A 16,210-nucleotide genomic window follows, 5' to 3' on the forward strand; every position below is an offset into this window, starting at 1 on the left:
GAGGTAGAGGGGTGCCTGGGTGGCTCAGATTAAGCGTTTGCCTTTGGCTCAGGTCATGATCCTGGTGTCCTCGGATGGAGCCCCACTGTCTCGGGGCTCTCTGCTTAGCGGGGAGTCTGCTTCTGCCTCTGCCTCTGTCCCTCCCCGGCTCATGCTGTCTCTCAAATAAATAAAAGAAAAAAAAAGGAGGTGGCAAGTTTGAGACCCAGCTGTGCTTTGCTTTCTGGCAACAGGAGGCTACAGACACTTAAGTCTGTCTACACAGCAGCTCCCAAAGCTCACTTTGCACATCCCATCCCCCCAGCACGTACAGGAGTTGGTGTGCACGCCCACGGCCACCTTCCCCACAGACAGCCCAGCCTTCCGCCCTACCCCAGGAAGAATGAATCCCCCTGACCCCAGGAACCAGCCCAGGCCTAAGCAGGCCCCACTTCCCCGATGCTTAGTGACCTTCTAAGGTGACAAGGGCACCTGAGGCAAAGTCTAGGTCCCTGGGGTCCCGCAGCCTGGTGCCCACGCAGCCTCCACCCCTCTGTCCGACTCGGAGTCCTCCCAGAGAAAAAGCGGAGTCCAGGGCAGGGAGGGGCCTCCACATTTTATTAGGAAGAGGGCAGAAGCAGAGGCTGGAAGCAGAGCAGCCGAGTTCTTAACGACAGATAAATTAACCGCAGCGCAGGGATGGGGGCTGGGGACTGGGCCAGGCGCTTCAATATAAAAAAACAACAAAAAGACAGACAAATGGACCCCAGAGACATGGGGCAGGGAGGGCAGCACCATCCAGACAGCAGGGAGGACCAGGGCAGACAGAGAGAGAAGGCAACTTGACCCTTTGCCCCTAGACTCCACCGGCCCGGGGCCTCTGGGCTAGTCCCACGGGGCTCCAGGGCAGGGAGCGGCCGGGTTGGGCAGAGATGGCACAGCTGGCGGGCGGGAAGCCCAGCACCACAGGATGGCTCAGCCTGAAAGGGAGAGCGGGGGCCAGGACACAGAGACCTTGAACCCCCAGTCCCTCGGAGGAAGAGCCTTACTCCAGGTGAGAGAAGGGACCAAGGGTGGGGTCTCTCCCTGAGCTGAGAGCGGTCATCTCCTCCACAGCAGCGGTGGACAGTGGGGTGTGTCAGGGACCCCCTTCACCTTCTGATCCATCTGCCTCCTTGGTCCCTGCAGGGAGGGGCCCCACCTGCCCCGAGGGATGGGGCACGAGGAGAGCTGGTCCAGTCAGTGGTTTCCAACTCCAGAGAGGGGCCGTCGTGCGGCGTGGCCCCTCAGCCCTGACTCCCACAGGAGGAGAGCGAATCGTAGAGGGAGTCGCTGAGAGACTCTGAGGTCTCCAAACCTGGGGGACCCCCACTGGCCACTCTCCCTTCCTCGCCCATGTCCGACGTGCTAGGCGTGCGGCTACCTCCGAATGCCGGGCCCTGGGGTGGAGGGGCTGGGCGGCTGGGCTCCAGGCTCCGCTTCCGGTCCACGGGCAGGGCCTGGGAAAGGAAGGGAAGCTCAGGAGGAGGCGCCTTTCACCTCCCAGGCGGGCCTGAAAGGTGCTGGGCTCCTCCCACCTGATACGGTGCTGCCCATGGGGCCCACCAAGGCGACCAGAGGCACAACTGAGTGTGGTCCTGCCAACGTTCTGTGGGGAGAGAAACCCTTTCTCCAAGAGCAGTATGAGAAGGGGCAGGTGGTTGGCTGTCCAGAGGGGCATCCAAGGGAGCTCACCCTTTAGCCTCTTCTAAGACAGGAACTGGGCTCCCCATGTCATCCCCCCCGCCCTCTGGGCCTGTCCCCTTTCCCCTCTGGTCATGCTCACCATGGGGGTCCTGGGCAGCCCCTCCAATTGTCGGGATGGGCAAAGAAAAGGGTCAGTGGAGCTGTTGGTTGCCCTTGCGTTGGGGAAAGTCCAGTTCTTAGCCAGCTGGACGGGAGGGGGAGGACCTGGGTCTTCACAGGGATCTGCAAGGGGACAAGGGGAAGGTGGATGGTGGCGGGCAGAGTTCCAGGGATGACACACCCTTCCACGCAGACACTTACCGTCAGGACAGGGCTGATGGCCCCGGTGGCCCGGAGTGGCGGTGAGCAGCGCGGGGAAGGCCGGCATGCTAGGGTGCCGCCCGCTCACCAGCAGCTCCTCTATGCCCGGCACCTCACGCTCCAGCGTGTGGGCACGGCGGGGGACTTTGGTAAGGGGTGGGGGCCGAGCCGGGGGCACTCCGGGTGGGGGGTCCAGCCGTGGTGGCTTTGTCTTGGGAAGATTCTTGCTGGGGGTCCCATTGCTGCCATGGTCTGGGGGTGGAAAGGTTCCAATGCCACTGTCCAGGGTTCGAGTCAAGGAGCCACAGGCTGGGGAGGGGAGGGGAAGTTGGGGATGTGAGGCCATGGTCTCAGCCCCTCCACCACCTTCTTCTGGCTTCCTGCCTCAGCCCAGGCTCTCCACCTGGTCATGGCCCCTCCCGGCCCAACCAGCTGTCAGCCCTGCCAGTCCTCCCGCTCCACTCCCCTAGACTTGCAGGGATATGTGTGGGGGGCTGGCCGGGGACCCGAGGGCAGGGAAGGATTTAATTCTGTGCAGCCCCAATGCCCACCTGGTGCTTGGCCCCAAGATGGTGCTCAGGGCCTTGCACCTGCTGCAGTGACAGGAAAGGAACAAAGTGGGCAGGGGGTGAGGGATGGGTCCCATCCTTGGCCCCTGACCCTGCTGACCTGTGAAGTGTGAGGTGGGCACTGGCTCAGCCAGGTTGTCCTCTGAGGGCATCTCTTCCCGCCTTCCTGACTCGCTGTTCGGCTGTGTGGGGGTACGGGAGACCTCAGCACGCCTTCCTTCCGCCCCCTCCTAGGCCCCTACCCACGCTCTGTCATTAGGACCCCTGGAGCCCACCAGCCCCCAGAGACCAAGAGCACACCCACCAGCTTCCACAACCCAGGGAAGTGGACCCTCCAAGGGGCGGGACATCGAGCCAGGCCACAGAGCCAGACCCAATACCTAGCCGTCAAGAGCCTACCTTTCCAGGAGGTTTTCCACAGCCCTGAAGAGGCCCCACCAGGCCATTTCGAGGCCCACAGGCTGGCCAGGGGTTCTTGGGGTCAGAGGACACTGGCTGGAAATCGCCATACTCGGGTTTGGGCTCCCGCCAGTTCTTGGGCGGCAGCTCCTTGCCATCCACCCTACGGGCAGCAGTGTAGACAAAGGTGAAGGGAGGCCTGGGTGCATCCACTCCAACCTCACTCCCGCTGGTGGGGGTGGGTCTTGTGAAATCCCCACTGCCCTCTGCCCCCGGGATAGGGGATGTAGCCCTGCTGGCTGCTGCCAGCAACCCCTCCTGATGCTGGGGACAGGCAGAGACTCTCGGGAAACTCAGAGAAACAGCAGGGGCAGGGGAGATGGGACAAGTTCTCCAAAGCCATACAAGGTCAGGCCCAGAGATCTCGCGATACCATTTGCTAGTAGATGGCAGCCTGGTCACCTCCTGTCCATACATGACACACCCCACCTGGTGCCCAACCCCCAGGGACATTCTGCCTCATCTGGCCCGGATGAAGCAACCCCGAGACCAGAGAGATGGGCCCTTCTCTGCGACCCTGCTCCCGCCACCGAATCTGAGTGGGCAAGAAGGGAAGGGGAGCCCCCTTGTGCAATAGGGCAGAAAATCCCAGAGTGAGCTATCAGCCCCCGGTTGGGAACCAGCAGTCCCCTAACTTCTTATGCAGGCAGCACTTCCGGTGCCTCGGCTGACGCCAGAGACGATTTAGGAAACCGTGGACGGTCAGCTCCCCTTAAATGAGAAGCCGGGTCTCAGCACGTGCAACACCACACAGCCAGAGAGGAGCGGAGCTGGGGCACAAACCCCAGGCTTTGGATCCAAGACCCAGTCTCTCCTCTGGGCCAGGCTGTTAACCCCCAGCTGCTCTGGTGGCATTGTACTTGACCCCCTACCCTTTCTGCTCTCAGGAAAAGCAGTCCCAGCTCCAGGCGGGCCCAGGGAGGGAAGAGCGGCCCCCAGCCACTTGCACTCGCAGCCTGGTCCCTGGCCACCCTCACCTGTTGAGGAGCTGCTGCATGAAGGTGTCTGCGCCCTGGTACATGCCAGCCAGCTGGCCCTGCACCTGCCCCAGCCCGGTACTCGGTCCCGGGGCTGGGCCTCCAGGCCGTGGCCGGGCCCTGCTGCTCAGGTAGGCCTTCTCCTCCTCCAGGGCCCGGCGCAGGTCTTCTGCCTTAGCCATCAGCTTGGAGATGTTGAGGCTCTCGGCCTCCAGCTTCCGGGCTTCCATCTTGCCCTCCTTCCGGAGCGGGGAGCCCCCGCCGGCCCCTTCCTTGCTCTTGGCGGTCTCGGTGCGGCGGTTCAGTGCCGGTAGCTTGCTCTTCTTCAGGCCGAACCAGCTGGCGATGCTGCTGGCGTTGCGGTGCTTGGCCTCGGTGCCCGGCGCCCGCTCCTGGCCCTGCAGCCGCAGCACGTTCTCCTCGATGCCCTTCATCACCTTCTCCTCGATGGCTGAGTGTGCGGCCCGGCCCTCTGGGCCTTGGCTGGGGTCTGTGGGGCCAGGGGTGGGGGCCGTAGACTGGGCCGGAGCACTGCCACAGTCAGCCCAAGGAGGGCCCTTCCCCTTGTCAGGCTTCGGGGGCTCCTTGGTGGTCGGTGGGGCCACAGGGCGCGGTACCACCTTGGTGGGTGACTTGGAAGGCAGCTTCGTCGGGCTGCCATGGGGGCTCTTACTGGGCTTGCCAAGGCTGGGGGCTGAGGTTGGTGCTTTGGCAGGGGTGCGGGGTCCCTGGGGGCACAGGGCCCCTGCCAGCCGGCTCTTGGCCAGCTCCACTTTGGTGAGGCAGCTCCGCGGTGAGACGGGCTCCAGGTCCACCCGGGCCCCCATGGAGTGGGAGGAGTAGATGCGGGCCCCGGGGTCTCCCAGGAGCCCAGGTTCTTGCTGCTTCAGGCTGCTCGTGCCCAAGGCCACTGCCCCCCGCAGGGCCCCCTTGGCTTCTGGCCCCTCAGGAGGCCTGGGGGTGGGAGGCGCCACGTCTCCAGGGCTCTCCCCGGACCTCCCTGCTCCCCGGGCCTTCTCGGTGCCAGGCTTGGCTGGCACCCCGTTCTTCTCCGGCCCCTCGGGGCCAGTCTTCAGTTTCCCCAGGGCCGCCAGTCTGTCCCGCAGAGGGGTGTAGCCAGGATCCCCAGGTCGCCGCCCGGCCCCCTGGTTGGGTTTCTTGGATGAGCTGCTGGGGGTCCGGCGGCCAGGATGGGGAGACTCCGAGCCAGTTTTGTCCAGACTTTTCTCCTGGGCACTCCCATAGGAGCAGGGTTCTGGGAGGCAAGGGCTGGAGGGAGCTCCAGGACTTCTGAGGACCTCAGGGGCCCGTGGCACCTCCAGAGTTAATTGTGGGTAGGTGGGTACCTGCAGTGGGGATGGAGGTGGCTCTGGGGAAGGCCCCCTAAAGGTGCTCCGGGAAAGGTCCAAAATGTTCTCATAGCAGGGAGAAACCACGGGTCCCGGGGACAGTGTGGTAGACAAGGCTGGCGGGGGTGGTCTGAGCTGTGCAGAGTCCAGAGCTGCGGAGCAGGGGGAAGGGCTGGTGGGCAGGCCCTGTGCTCCCTCCGGGGATAGCTCTCCTCCACCCAGACCCCTGCGGGCCAGTAGTGGGGAGGGGCTGCCGTCAGAGCCACTGTTTCGACAGGGAATTCGGGAGTTCCGGGGAAGCTGGGGGCTGAGCTGGGGGCCTCCTGGGCTGGGGACCTTCTCCGAAGCTGGAGGCAGTTTTAGAAACTTGAGACCTCTGGCTGGAGAGGGCAGAAGTGGCCCCTGGGCTTCCCCAGGAGAAGAGGGGCCAATTTGGAGCTTGCTTTTCACCTGAGATGAGGAGTAGGGGTGGCCAGGCCGTGAGCCCAGGGGGGCATCACCCGCACCCATGAACATGCTGAGGAAGGGGAGGGGCCCCTGGCCCTCTGAGGTAGCACCAAAGCCTGGCCTCTGGGCCTCTGGAGTAACCCCACCCCAAGCTGACTTGGGGAGGCCTTTGGACTTGGACAGCTGTGGGGGCCCCTGGTCTGGAGAAGATGGCTGCCCGGGACCTGGCGGGTCCCCACTGAGTGGGCCCACAGCCCCGGCCAAGAAGGCCTGCAGGTAAGACTCTGTGTCCTCAAGGAGCTGGCCCAGGTTCAACTGTTTGCGGGCCAGGGCCCCAAGTAGGGTGTCCGGGCTGGGCGCCTCATTGGGGTCACCCGCCTCATCAGAAGAGGAGGAGGAGCTGCTGCCTGGGGCACAGGGGGGCCCAGAGCCAGTGCCTGGAGCCTGGGAGGGGCCCCTGCCAGGGCCCCAGATCCGCCCAGCACCCTCGTCCTCCCCTGGGCCCCCCAAGAGGCGCTCCCAGTGTAGCAGGCCTCCCAGGCTAGCAGGGCCTAGGAGCAGGTAGGGGGCCCAGGAGGAGGGTTCGGGTTGGGGTGGGCCACACAGCTCGCCATTGATGGGCTCTGGGGAGCCAGGACCCTCGCTGGGAGGTCGCCACGGGGTGGCAGGCGAGCAAAGCAGCAAGGGGTCGGTCTCTTCCAGGGCTCTCAGCACCTCCAGGATCTGCGCTTTCTTTCGAAGGAACGGGGACAGGGCATCCAGGGCCAGCGGTGGGGCGGCCGGGGGTCCTGGGCCTCCTGGCCGTAGCTGCTGCTCCCAACATACCTTTGGGGAGAAAGGACATAAGCAGGAGCCCATGTGCAGGCCCAGGACCTGAGCTGGACCAGACCGACTGTGTCAGGAACATAGCGGGCCTGGTTTTGTCGGAGTCCTCACAAGGAACGAACAGCTTCTCTGATAGGACAGCTCAGCTTCCTCAAGTCACTGGGCCCTGGTTACCCCACTTCTTCCTCCTGGTGTGCCTGGGGCGGGGTGCAGACTTCCCCCACTGCTATTTGGGTTAGCAGGGCTGACGCCACCTACAACCTGGATATCTATGTTTGCCCCAGGGGAGGGAGGCCTGTCTGTTTTCCAGGCTCCAGAAAGAACACAGAGACTCAAGAAGGGGAGGCAATCGGGCCAAGCGCTAAGTCAGTCCCTGCTGGAAAGCCCAGGCCTTCCCAGGTCAGACAGCTGTGCTGCAGACCTGCTCCCCTGGGAGGCGGGAACTGGGGAAACTCCATGGCAAGCCTCTCCCTGTTTCTGCCCAGCTCCTTCTCGGGCCCAGCTCATCTCGCAAAGTGGTTAACTACCTGCGCCCTTGAGCCAGACTATGCAGGTTCAAGTCCCAGGTCTACTGCTCAACTAGTTGTATGAACTCAGCAAGTTTTTTAACTTGAGCTTCATGGCATCGCCTATAAAATGGGGTGGTGATTATGCTTAACCTCATAAAATAAAGCAAATCAGAGAAGCAAAAGAATAAATGAATAATAGTTCTAGACTTGAATAAACAGAAGCAATTGTAAATATAGACCAAAAATTACTAAAAAATATGTGAGACCCAGGTGTGCAGCACCGAGTGAGAGTTCAGGAAAGGTGATCCACACAAGTCTACCACTAATTAACTTTGCTTGCAAGGCTAGCGATCGCCAGTGGGGTCCTGTTTCTCTCGGTCTAAGGCTAACTGCTGAGGGCTCACACCTAGACGGGCATATGGGCCCCAGGAAGCGGGCCTTTCTTCTGGGACTCCTTAGGAAAAAGCAACGCAGTAGCGACTAACGAGTCCGTTGCCAGCGAAACCACAGACCACTGTGCCCAGCCCTCCTACCTCTCTCTGCCCTGCACAGTGCCCCAGAGGCAGCGAGGTGGTCGGTCCCTCGGCAGAGCTCAGGGAGGGGGAGGCCGGGGGCTCTGATGGCGGCTGGAGCGGCGTTAGCGGGATCTGCAGGTAAGAGGCAGAGTCAGCCCAGGGGTGCTCTGTCCAGAGACCCTGCCCCCTCCTGAAGTTCGGCCTTCCCCTTGTGTTCTTCCAAGTCTGCTCCTTCAGGGGATGGATGTCTCTTGGCCTCCAGTGTGGCTTCTGCCACTGTCCCCACCACTTGGACAGAGGAGCCCTGGGAGACCGTGCACAGGTGGAATGAAGCCATGTGGCCCCAGGTGACAGGTAGATGGGGCTGATTTGGGGCTCTGGAGAAAGAACAACATCCCTGGGGCAGAGGGCAGTGGCCAGCCTAATTCGGGTGCCCCCGGAGACTCCAAGGGCACTCTGTTTCTCTGCGGAGTCCCTTCCTATTCTGACTGCCTGTGACCCAAGCCTCCCCGGGATGGCTGAGACTAAGGGAAAGGCATTTGTTACTGGGTCGGAGAACAGAGGTGGCAGGAATTATCATTTCTGTCCTCCCCCAACTGGTCCCTGAGGATGACGAAGTTACCATTAATCACCGGTCACTTCTCTCTCCGTCCCTGAGAATGTCATTTTCATCTCCAAGGCATCTTGACTAGACAGGAGTTAGCTTTAAACTCCTGCCTCCGTGGCCTTTCTCCCTCTTCTGAGGGGGTTGGGGGTGGGGGCCGGCTACAGCTCAGATCCTCACTCTTCTGGTCTGGAAGCTGCTTGGCTATTTGTCTCCCTGACCTGGTTTGGTGGCTTTACCAACCCCTTATCCACAAAGCAGAAGTAATTTTTCCTTTTTCATCTAAAGCATCTTTGTGCTCCAAGTCTCCTACCCCTGTCCACTGCCTAAAGGAGACGGTCTGGACCCCTCCACCAGCTTTCTGGGCCCAGCCTACTGGTCCTTCCCTCCACTTCTGGCTCTCACTCACTGCCCCTTCGCACAGCCTTCATTCCAGCCCAGCCGAACAGCTTGCCTCTGCCTCAGTTTCCCCGAAGTTCCTCCCACAGGGCCTCCCTTCTCCCCACCCCCAACTCTACTTTTCACATCACCTGTGCAGCAAGGCCCAGATCCAGTGTCACCTCCTTAAGGCCACTCTGCTGGCCTCTCACCCCTTTGGGCCCCCGGATGTTACAGCCCCATATGATGGCTATCTGTGGACCTTCTTTAGCTTGGAGCAGTACAGCCCTGAGGGTTTCTGTGCTCGGTACAGACACAACCCCATCCAATTCCATGTCCAATTCCATATACATGTTGGCAAAGGCACTGCTCACTGTAAGAGCTTAATTAGCATTTGCTCAATGGAGCTTTCATCATAACAAAGCACAGCCTGAGAGTAACATTGATAATGATAAGCAGCTGCTAGTTATTGACCACGACTAAGGGCCAAACACTATATAGTATTTCATTTCATCCTCACGACAACCGGCAACATAAGGATCTTAATCTTCACTAATGAGAAAAAAACTGGGGTTCATAAGGTTAAATAATTTGCCCAGGGTCACACAGCTAAGAATTAGCTCAGTTAGGGACCCCATCCAAGCGTATGTGAGGCCAAGGTTCATGCTCTTTTTATTATGTCATGTTACTGCTGGGGAAGATAGAGCTATTATTGCCCCAAACCCTCAAAGGCCCCAGATTTCATTTTAGTGATTTAAGGATGCTCCACACCTCTGTTATCACTCGTCACCAAGGAAAGGCATGAACGGGGTAGGCTTGGCTAGTGGGCTTAGGCCTCTGGGGAGTCCAGGTGACCTTGGTAGCAGGGACAGATCCAGGACAGGAAGAGCTACATGGTCACTGTCACCAACTCAGACCCAGCTCTGCACAGGCTTGGGAACAGAGCCTCCAAAAAGGCCAGAGTGATGAGAAGCCTCAGCCAGGGGCTGGGGCTTCCCAGCGAGCTGTGGAACATCCTGCCTAAGGTCTGGGGGCCAAGAGTTGCCTGGCTTGCCTCAGACAGGCATGCACATTCAGACAGATACACACAGAAGGTGCTTCTCTTGTTGTCAAGGTTGGGGGTGGGGCCGGGATATGCTGACCTCAGAACCCGAGGTTCACCTCCACTCCCTGGGGCTGGGCCCGGTCCTCCCACCCCCGATCTCACCCAGCCTTGGGGCTCCTGATAGAGAGACGGCAAGTGACATCTTTTTCTGTTGTTGTTTTAAGTCCAGTATAGAGCATGAACTCACGACCTTGAGATCAAAACCTGAGCTGAGATCAAGAGTCAGCTGCTTAACCGACTGAGCCACCCAGGCTCCCCCAAGTGACATCTTCACTGAGTTCAGGATTCACTACTAGTAGCTTCTGCTTTTCCTGGGTAAGGCAGGTCTACGATCAGGGCTAGCGTTTGAGGACATGCCTGCGTGTCACTGGGCGAGCGTAGGCAACTATGCGCACACACAGAGTGACCCAGGGGGAAGTGCCTTTCCTGACCTCTCTGTGACACCCAGCACTAGGCGCCTTACACCCAGCCCCACCCCTGCCCCTGGCCAAGAAGAAGCAACTCGGTGGCCAAAGGAGCCCCTTGGGAGCTTGAAATCATTGCATTTTCAGCCTCCGCCCATCGCCCCACACAGAGCCAGAGCCAAGCAAGAACCTTCTCTGTCAACAACAAGGGATGCCCTCCAGCGGGGCAAGGAGCACCTGGGAGGCGGGGGAGGGCCAAGCTGGAGGGGACTCAGGGAATCTTCCTCTGCCCATCTAAGGCTCACATCTATCAGGCTTCCCCATAGGGCCACAGCTCCCAGAACGGATGGGATGGCTGGTGGCCTGCTTCTTCAGGTGTCAGGAGAGAAGGAGGTGATGAAGCTGATGGGGCTGGGAGTGGCAGGAAGCTGAGGTAGGAGAAGGGAAGGTGAAGCTTGTGCCCACCTGAGGGAGGGAGCCTGTCGTCAGCTGGAGTTTCTGCTGAAACAGGGCGCTCAACATCTGGTTCTGCCGTTCCAGGTCAAACACCCTCTTCTTCAGCTTGATGCACTCCTCCCGCAGGTCCTGAGCCCGGGGAGGTGGAGGGAGACAAGGAGAGCATGGCAGGGAGGGGGTGAGGGGTAGGAGCCCAGTCTCCTTCACCAGAGTGACGGGCACTCCCACTGTGCATGCCCTTCTCCTGCAGCCTCCTAGTCTAGGGGGAGCTGAGCCTGCCTGTGTTGATAGCTGTCACATTTTCTGGGGATGATAAATTCTCTAAAGTCTACCATCCCCAGTGGGAGGTAAATCCCACTCCCTTTGGCATCTTTCCCATCCCTTGAGCCAACCCCGGCCTCTTAGAAACCACACATCAAAGACGGGCCCATATAAGGCGGAGGAAGACCTGGGGGTCAGAGTGGCTCAGAAGTCAAGAAGTTCCCACAGTACTTGAGTAAATATTTAGATGCCACCTTATGCTCACAATATTAACACTGCGATCAGGGCCATCACGATCTGGAGAAGCCTGCTGGGGCCAGGACTGGGGAAGGGTTCAAGCCCAAATCAAAGTTACTCAGAGACCTGGCCTTACCTAGCCCACCTGTGCCTCCAGGCAGAACAGTATGGACCTGTCCGAAGTGGGGAGAAGGAGCCTTGTTGGAGGGTCAATAGACCATTTCCACCAAGCTCCCTCCTCTAGCCCCTGCGTGAATAGGCTCAGGGGTCCTCAGGAAGGACTCCCCCTGCTATATTCAGGGCCTCTCCCCAGGGTGTCTGGGCTCAGGGGTGAGAAGGTCTCCCCATCTCCCCATGGCCGCTTACCTTCTGGTTTAGCAGTGCCTGCACCACATGGTTGGCAACCTGGGGACAGAGGGCCCAAGGCAGAGCTTCAGCCCACTGGCCTCTGCCTGGAGCACTGACAGTCTGTGCCCCTCCCCGCTTCCCCAGCTCCCCCTGCATCAGTCCCCCTGGAGACCTCACAGACCTCATCTAGACAGCGCTCATAGGTCTCCCGTTGGTTTTCATTGGCCTGGGCAAGTGCCGAGTTCTCTGCCTGCAGGAGGGAGAAAGAGGGCCAACAAGGAGGCTCTGGGATCATTCCTACACCAGAGCAAACTCCTTAGTGAGGAAAGGGAAGCATGGGGTCTACCAGCTACACCAGCTCTGACTGGATTCCCCACAACCAGGCCTACAGAGACGGATGGAAGGCATCAGAAAGGCAGAGCTGAGATAGCTGGTTTTCTATAAACCCCAACCTCAGTCAGGGAGGTTAGAGGGACTGCAGAGACATGGTGGCCAAGAGGACCCAAGCTGGGAGGTGCCAGAAATAATCATTGTTTCCCTGGAGGGAGGGCAAAGGAGGCTGAAGGGAAGAGGGCAGTGTCTTAAGAACATGGAGAAGAGCTTGGTCCCTTGTCCCTCAACCCCTAAGTCCTGGGTCATCTAAACCCTTCTTCCTGGGGCCTCTGTGACCACACCTTTCCTAGACCGGCGAGGGCATGAAAATCGGGGGAGACAAAGGGTAAAAGGATAACGAAGGGAGCCATCTGGGGGCTAGGACAGCCCTGCTCCTGTGCATGCTCTTGCCGCAAGCCGCACCCCCCCACCCCCAGTCCAGGTTGGAGAGCTCAGAGCAAAGAAAGGGCTTCTCAGAGGATCTTTGCTAAAGAATGTTCGGCTCTGCTCCAGCCCAGCAAAACCGGTTGAGAGGAAGGTCCACCCACATGCATAAAGCCTACCCAAGCTCCTGAGGGCCCTGCCACCCCCACCCTGCCTGGTGCCCCACCTCTAGCTCCCGAAGTCGGTGCAGCAGCTCCTGGCAGGTGCCCGGCTCCGTGCCGCTGTCACCACCCTCTCCAGGCCTCGGCTTTCCAGGACTCCCAGCGGGCTGGTCCATGGCCTCTGACATCGGGCCCTGGGAACACGTGAGAGACACCGGGCAGGCTACTCCAGGGCACAGGGCGGAGGAGAGTGGAGGAGGAGGACGACAAAACCTCGTCAGCATTCTGGAAGTTTAGTGTGACTGATGGGCCACTGACACTGTAACAACTCAGGCTCTTCTGATCCCAGGACAGACATACTCTTCCCATTTTAAAAACGGAGACCATTGTTTTACAAACCTCAGTCCCTGCGCTCACCCTACCACAGGTCACACAGATGCTGGCCAACAGCCAAGAAAGCTGAATTCTCTGCTGCAGTCTGCCTCAAACCGGCACACTCCATCTTCCAGGCACAGTGCGAGTGAGCCCACTGCCTCACCAGCTCCCTGCTCCCGGCCAGGCCCCAATGGCCCAGTCTCGGGGTGCATGCCATTCCCTCTGCAGGGGTCCTCTGACACCTCCCGCTTTCCGTCCAGCAAGTCCTTCCTATGTATTCTTCAGGGTTCCTGCTCCAAGTCCAGGTCAGGCACCGCTCCCTCGCGGTTCTGGAACCACCTTCCCGGGAGGGTCGACCCGTGAAGGCAGGGACTCTGCATTCATTTCCCTGCCCAGACTCCCACTCCTTGGTGGGCTACCTGGCATGTCTGGGACAGACTGATGACAAAAGTGACTCGCTTGTCACTGCCTGCGAACGGCACAGCCAGGCTTCTGTCCTGTGTCATGACATATAGGTCACTGGACTATGGCCGTAGTTCCTAGCTGTACCTGACAAGCCTTCGGCTGCTATTTGAGTTGCAATTTCTCTCCTAGAGGAAAGTCCTCATGACCTTCTTTTGCACAAATAGTGCAGAAATTTCCAGGAGATGGGAAAACCCATCCTAATGTAAAAGGGGGGAGGCCCCCAGTCCACCACAGATTATGTGCCTCTCTGACCCACTGTAGCCCCCACAAAAGGAGCTTAGCACTTTCAGACCAAGGAAGAGAGGAGCCCTCTAGCAGCTCAGTGGGCAGGCATCTGAACCACCCCTCCTCTGTCCCCCGCAGTGGGGCACAGGGAATGCCTTCCTCAACCCCCACCCTTCTCCGCCAGTCCCCCTCTGTCCCCCACAGCAGGCACAGGCTCAAAGCCCCTCACCTGTCTCTGCCTCCTCACCCAGGCTGGCAGCCGAAATGGTCACCTCACCTATGGAGAAAGAGGGAGATGACATCAGTCATGCATTCCACAAGCATTTACTGGGCTCCTGTTGTGTGCCAGGCACCGGGTCTTGGGGATCAACAAGCCAGAGAAAACCCTGCCTCTATGAAGCTTCCATTCTACTAGGGGCGGGGGCAGATGATGCACAGAGAAGCCAATGGACATACATCAGGTCCCAATATGGCACCGAGAGGTGACACCAAAACAGAGAGCTCGGGGACATCCAGATGAAATCCTGGAGCAGGAAGAGCACTGCAGGCTGAGAAAAGAGCCAGTGCAAAGGGCCAGCTGTCAGCCGGACATCATTCAGATACCAAAGAGGGATGGGCAGCAACACATGAGGCTTTATGGCCCTTTGGCAACACACACTGGCTTCTTTAATCCTCACAACCACAAAGGGGATGCCATGCTCTCCACAACACCTATATCAGAACTAAGGAAACCAAAGAGCAGGAAATTACGCTCCCAATGGAGTGTATCCTGTGTGCCAAGCAGCGTGTTGGCACTTTCTCAGACACCACTGCCCCCAATCCTAACTTTATGAGGGGAGGCACCGGCCGGGGTGAGGGGGTGGTGCCTGCAGGTGAAGGAGGCTACCTGAGACACACGGCTGTTTCACGAAGCCCCCCAGCCCGCCTCCCTTTCCCCCTCCGTAGCCGGCCTCTCTGTACACATGTAAGTTGCACTATAAGCTCCTGATCTTTGATAAGCTCCTTGGAGTCTCCGGGCTCCCGGAGCTAAGCCAATGGGACAGATCTGGATGAGAATCCCGACTCTCCAAAATCTGCTTCTTCACCTAGAAAAGGGGCCTAAGAATACTTAGCCCAAATGGATGTTGGAGAATGAACTGAGATCGTCTGTGTAGAGGGTCTTATATGAACTCTATAAATAGGGACTTTTCACGAGCCTATCCTGACAGGGGTATGATGCGAAGTCCTGCCTCGTTCCCTGCCCCTGCTGGATGTTCATCTGTAAGAAACCCCGAGGCCCAGGCTCCTCCCTGTGGGGTCTGGGCAGTGGGGCCACCCTGCAGACCTGATTGTGACACCCATTAACCCCGCACTCAGGGGCTCCCTCCTCCTCAACCTGCTCCCCCAACCAGCTGCTCACCAAGCCTTACCCCAGAGGGAGAAAGGGGTGATTGCAAAAGGACAGAACCTTCTTTCCCAGTGAGAGAGACTGTGTGCCCCTGTATGGAGGACAGCGGGCAGTGGCCTTCTGAAAACTGTAGGAAAAACTTAGAATACTTATTTTTAAAACACTTTACAACAATCTCAAGTCCTTTGTTTTTTTAACATCATGAAAAATGTATTGAGTATAACTTCATTTGCTCATGACATTATCGTGTTTGGTATTTTTAGAAATGGACGGGCTTGGAAAAAAATGAAAAAAATTCAGGAAATATCCTCCTTCCCACATACATAAATAGGGGTTAAAACCAAAAAAGGCCTCGGGTTACCTTCACCACTAGAGTTAAACCCCACCCCAGCACCCCAGCACACCCTTCTCCTCCTCTCGTTAGAGGCTCCCAGTGCCCCCAGTGTGCCCTATCTTTCCCCTCAATCCCCTCACCCTTTCTCCCTTGTGGACAGCTCCATGGGTAGCGGGGGATGGGAGAGACAGACCTAGGAGGGTGAAGGAAAGCAGCAGGGTGAACACACAGTGTCCAGGGCCAGAAAGGGGGGAAGATAAAACTGGGGAAAAGCCCATGTCTTTGAGTTCCCAACAGTGATAGCAAAAGCCAAACAAAGGGCAAAGATGCTTTGGGAGAGTATCTTTTCCTTAAACAAAAATAAAAACGCCTCCAGGAGGCCCAGATTGTGCGGATTGGCTGTGGATGATGTCTGTGGTTGAGGACGGTGGGGACCCGATATGCAACCCCTGGCCCCACCCCGGGCCCCAGAACTGACTGCCACTACTCTTTCCATCTAGTTTCTGTGGATCCCAGGGCGGGGAGGTGATAAGCCACCCCAAAGCAGAAGCTTTGTCACATGGAACAGTCTCTGCCTCCCCAGCTGGGCTTCAGAGAGGCTCCGGAAATGAAGACAGGCTGTGACTCAACCTCACTTTAGGGAGAAGCTTTCTGCTCTCAGTTGAGATGGTCTGGCCAACCCGGGACAGAGAGGCCTTCTCTCCATCTGCAGGGTCACAAGCAGAGGGCCAGGAAGCCGGCAGCCCAAACTGCTTGAGTCACAGGGAAGAGGCCTGCATTTAAACTTGGTGCCCATGGGGCGCCTGGGTGGCTCAGTGGGTTAAAGCCTCTGCCTTCGGCTCAGGTTATGATCCCAGGGTCCTGGGATGGAGCTCCGAGTTGGGCTCTTTGCTCGGCAGATAGCCTGCTTCCCTCTCTCTCTCTCTGCCTGCCTCTCTGCCTACTTGTGATCTCTGTCTGTCAAATAGATAAATAAATAAAATCTTAAAAATAAATAAATAAATAAATAAATAAATAAATAAATAAATAAATAAATAAA

General features: G+C 58.6%; 1 protein-coding gene across 2 annotated transcripts in view; it reads right to left on the reverse strand.

Annotated features, from left to right (window-relative positions):
• Window positions 1-576: 576 nt before the first annotated feature.
• LOC111157960 (NCK associated protein 5 like) overlaps window positions 577-16,210 on the reverse strand; it is a 30,501-nt gene continuing 14,867 nt past the window's right edge. Inside the window, exons 2-13 of one of the 2 annotated variants that reach the window (XM_022519720.1) lie at window positions 13,680-13,727; window positions 12,451-12,579; window positions 11,650-11,718; window positions 11,487-11,525; window positions 10,632-10,751; window positions 7,694-7,807; window positions 4,031-6,651; window positions 2,994-3,156; window positions 2,695-2,776; window positions 2,026-2,334; window positions 1,805-1,947; window positions 577-1,478 (exon numbers count right to left, since the gene is read on the reverse strand). In XM_022519720.1, the coding sequence (XP_022375428.1) occupies window positions 1,266-1,478; window positions 1,805-1,947; window positions 2,026-2,334; window positions 2,695-2,776; window positions 2,994-3,156; window positions 4,031-6,651; window positions 7,694-7,807; window positions 10,632-10,751; window positions 11,487-11,525; window positions 11,650-11,718; window positions 12,451-12,573 (3,996 nt within the window). In that variant the 5' untranslated portion in view covers window positions 12,574-12,579; window positions 13,680-13,727 and the 3' untranslated portion in view covers window positions 577-1,265. Of the gene's footprint in view, window positions 1,479-1,804; window positions 1,948-2,025; window positions 2,335-2,694; window positions 2,777-2,993; window positions 3,157-4,030; window positions 6,652-7,693; window positions 7,808-10,631; window positions 10,752-11,486; window positions 11,526-11,649; window positions 11,719-12,450; window positions 13,389-13,679; window positions 13,728-16,210 lie in introns of those variants that run through there. The other variant, XM_022519719.1, reaches the window with a different exon arrangement.

This window comes from Enhydra lutris, unplaced genomic scaffold (assembly GCF_002288905.1).
Source record: "Enhydra lutris kenyoni isolate GAN:26980312 unplaced genomic scaffold, ASM228890v2 scaffoldscaffold56, whole genome shotgun sequence".
In the NCBI taxonomy this organism is placed as follows: Eukaryota; Metazoa; Chordata; class Mammalia; order Carnivora; family Mustelidae; genus Enhydra; species Enhydra lutris.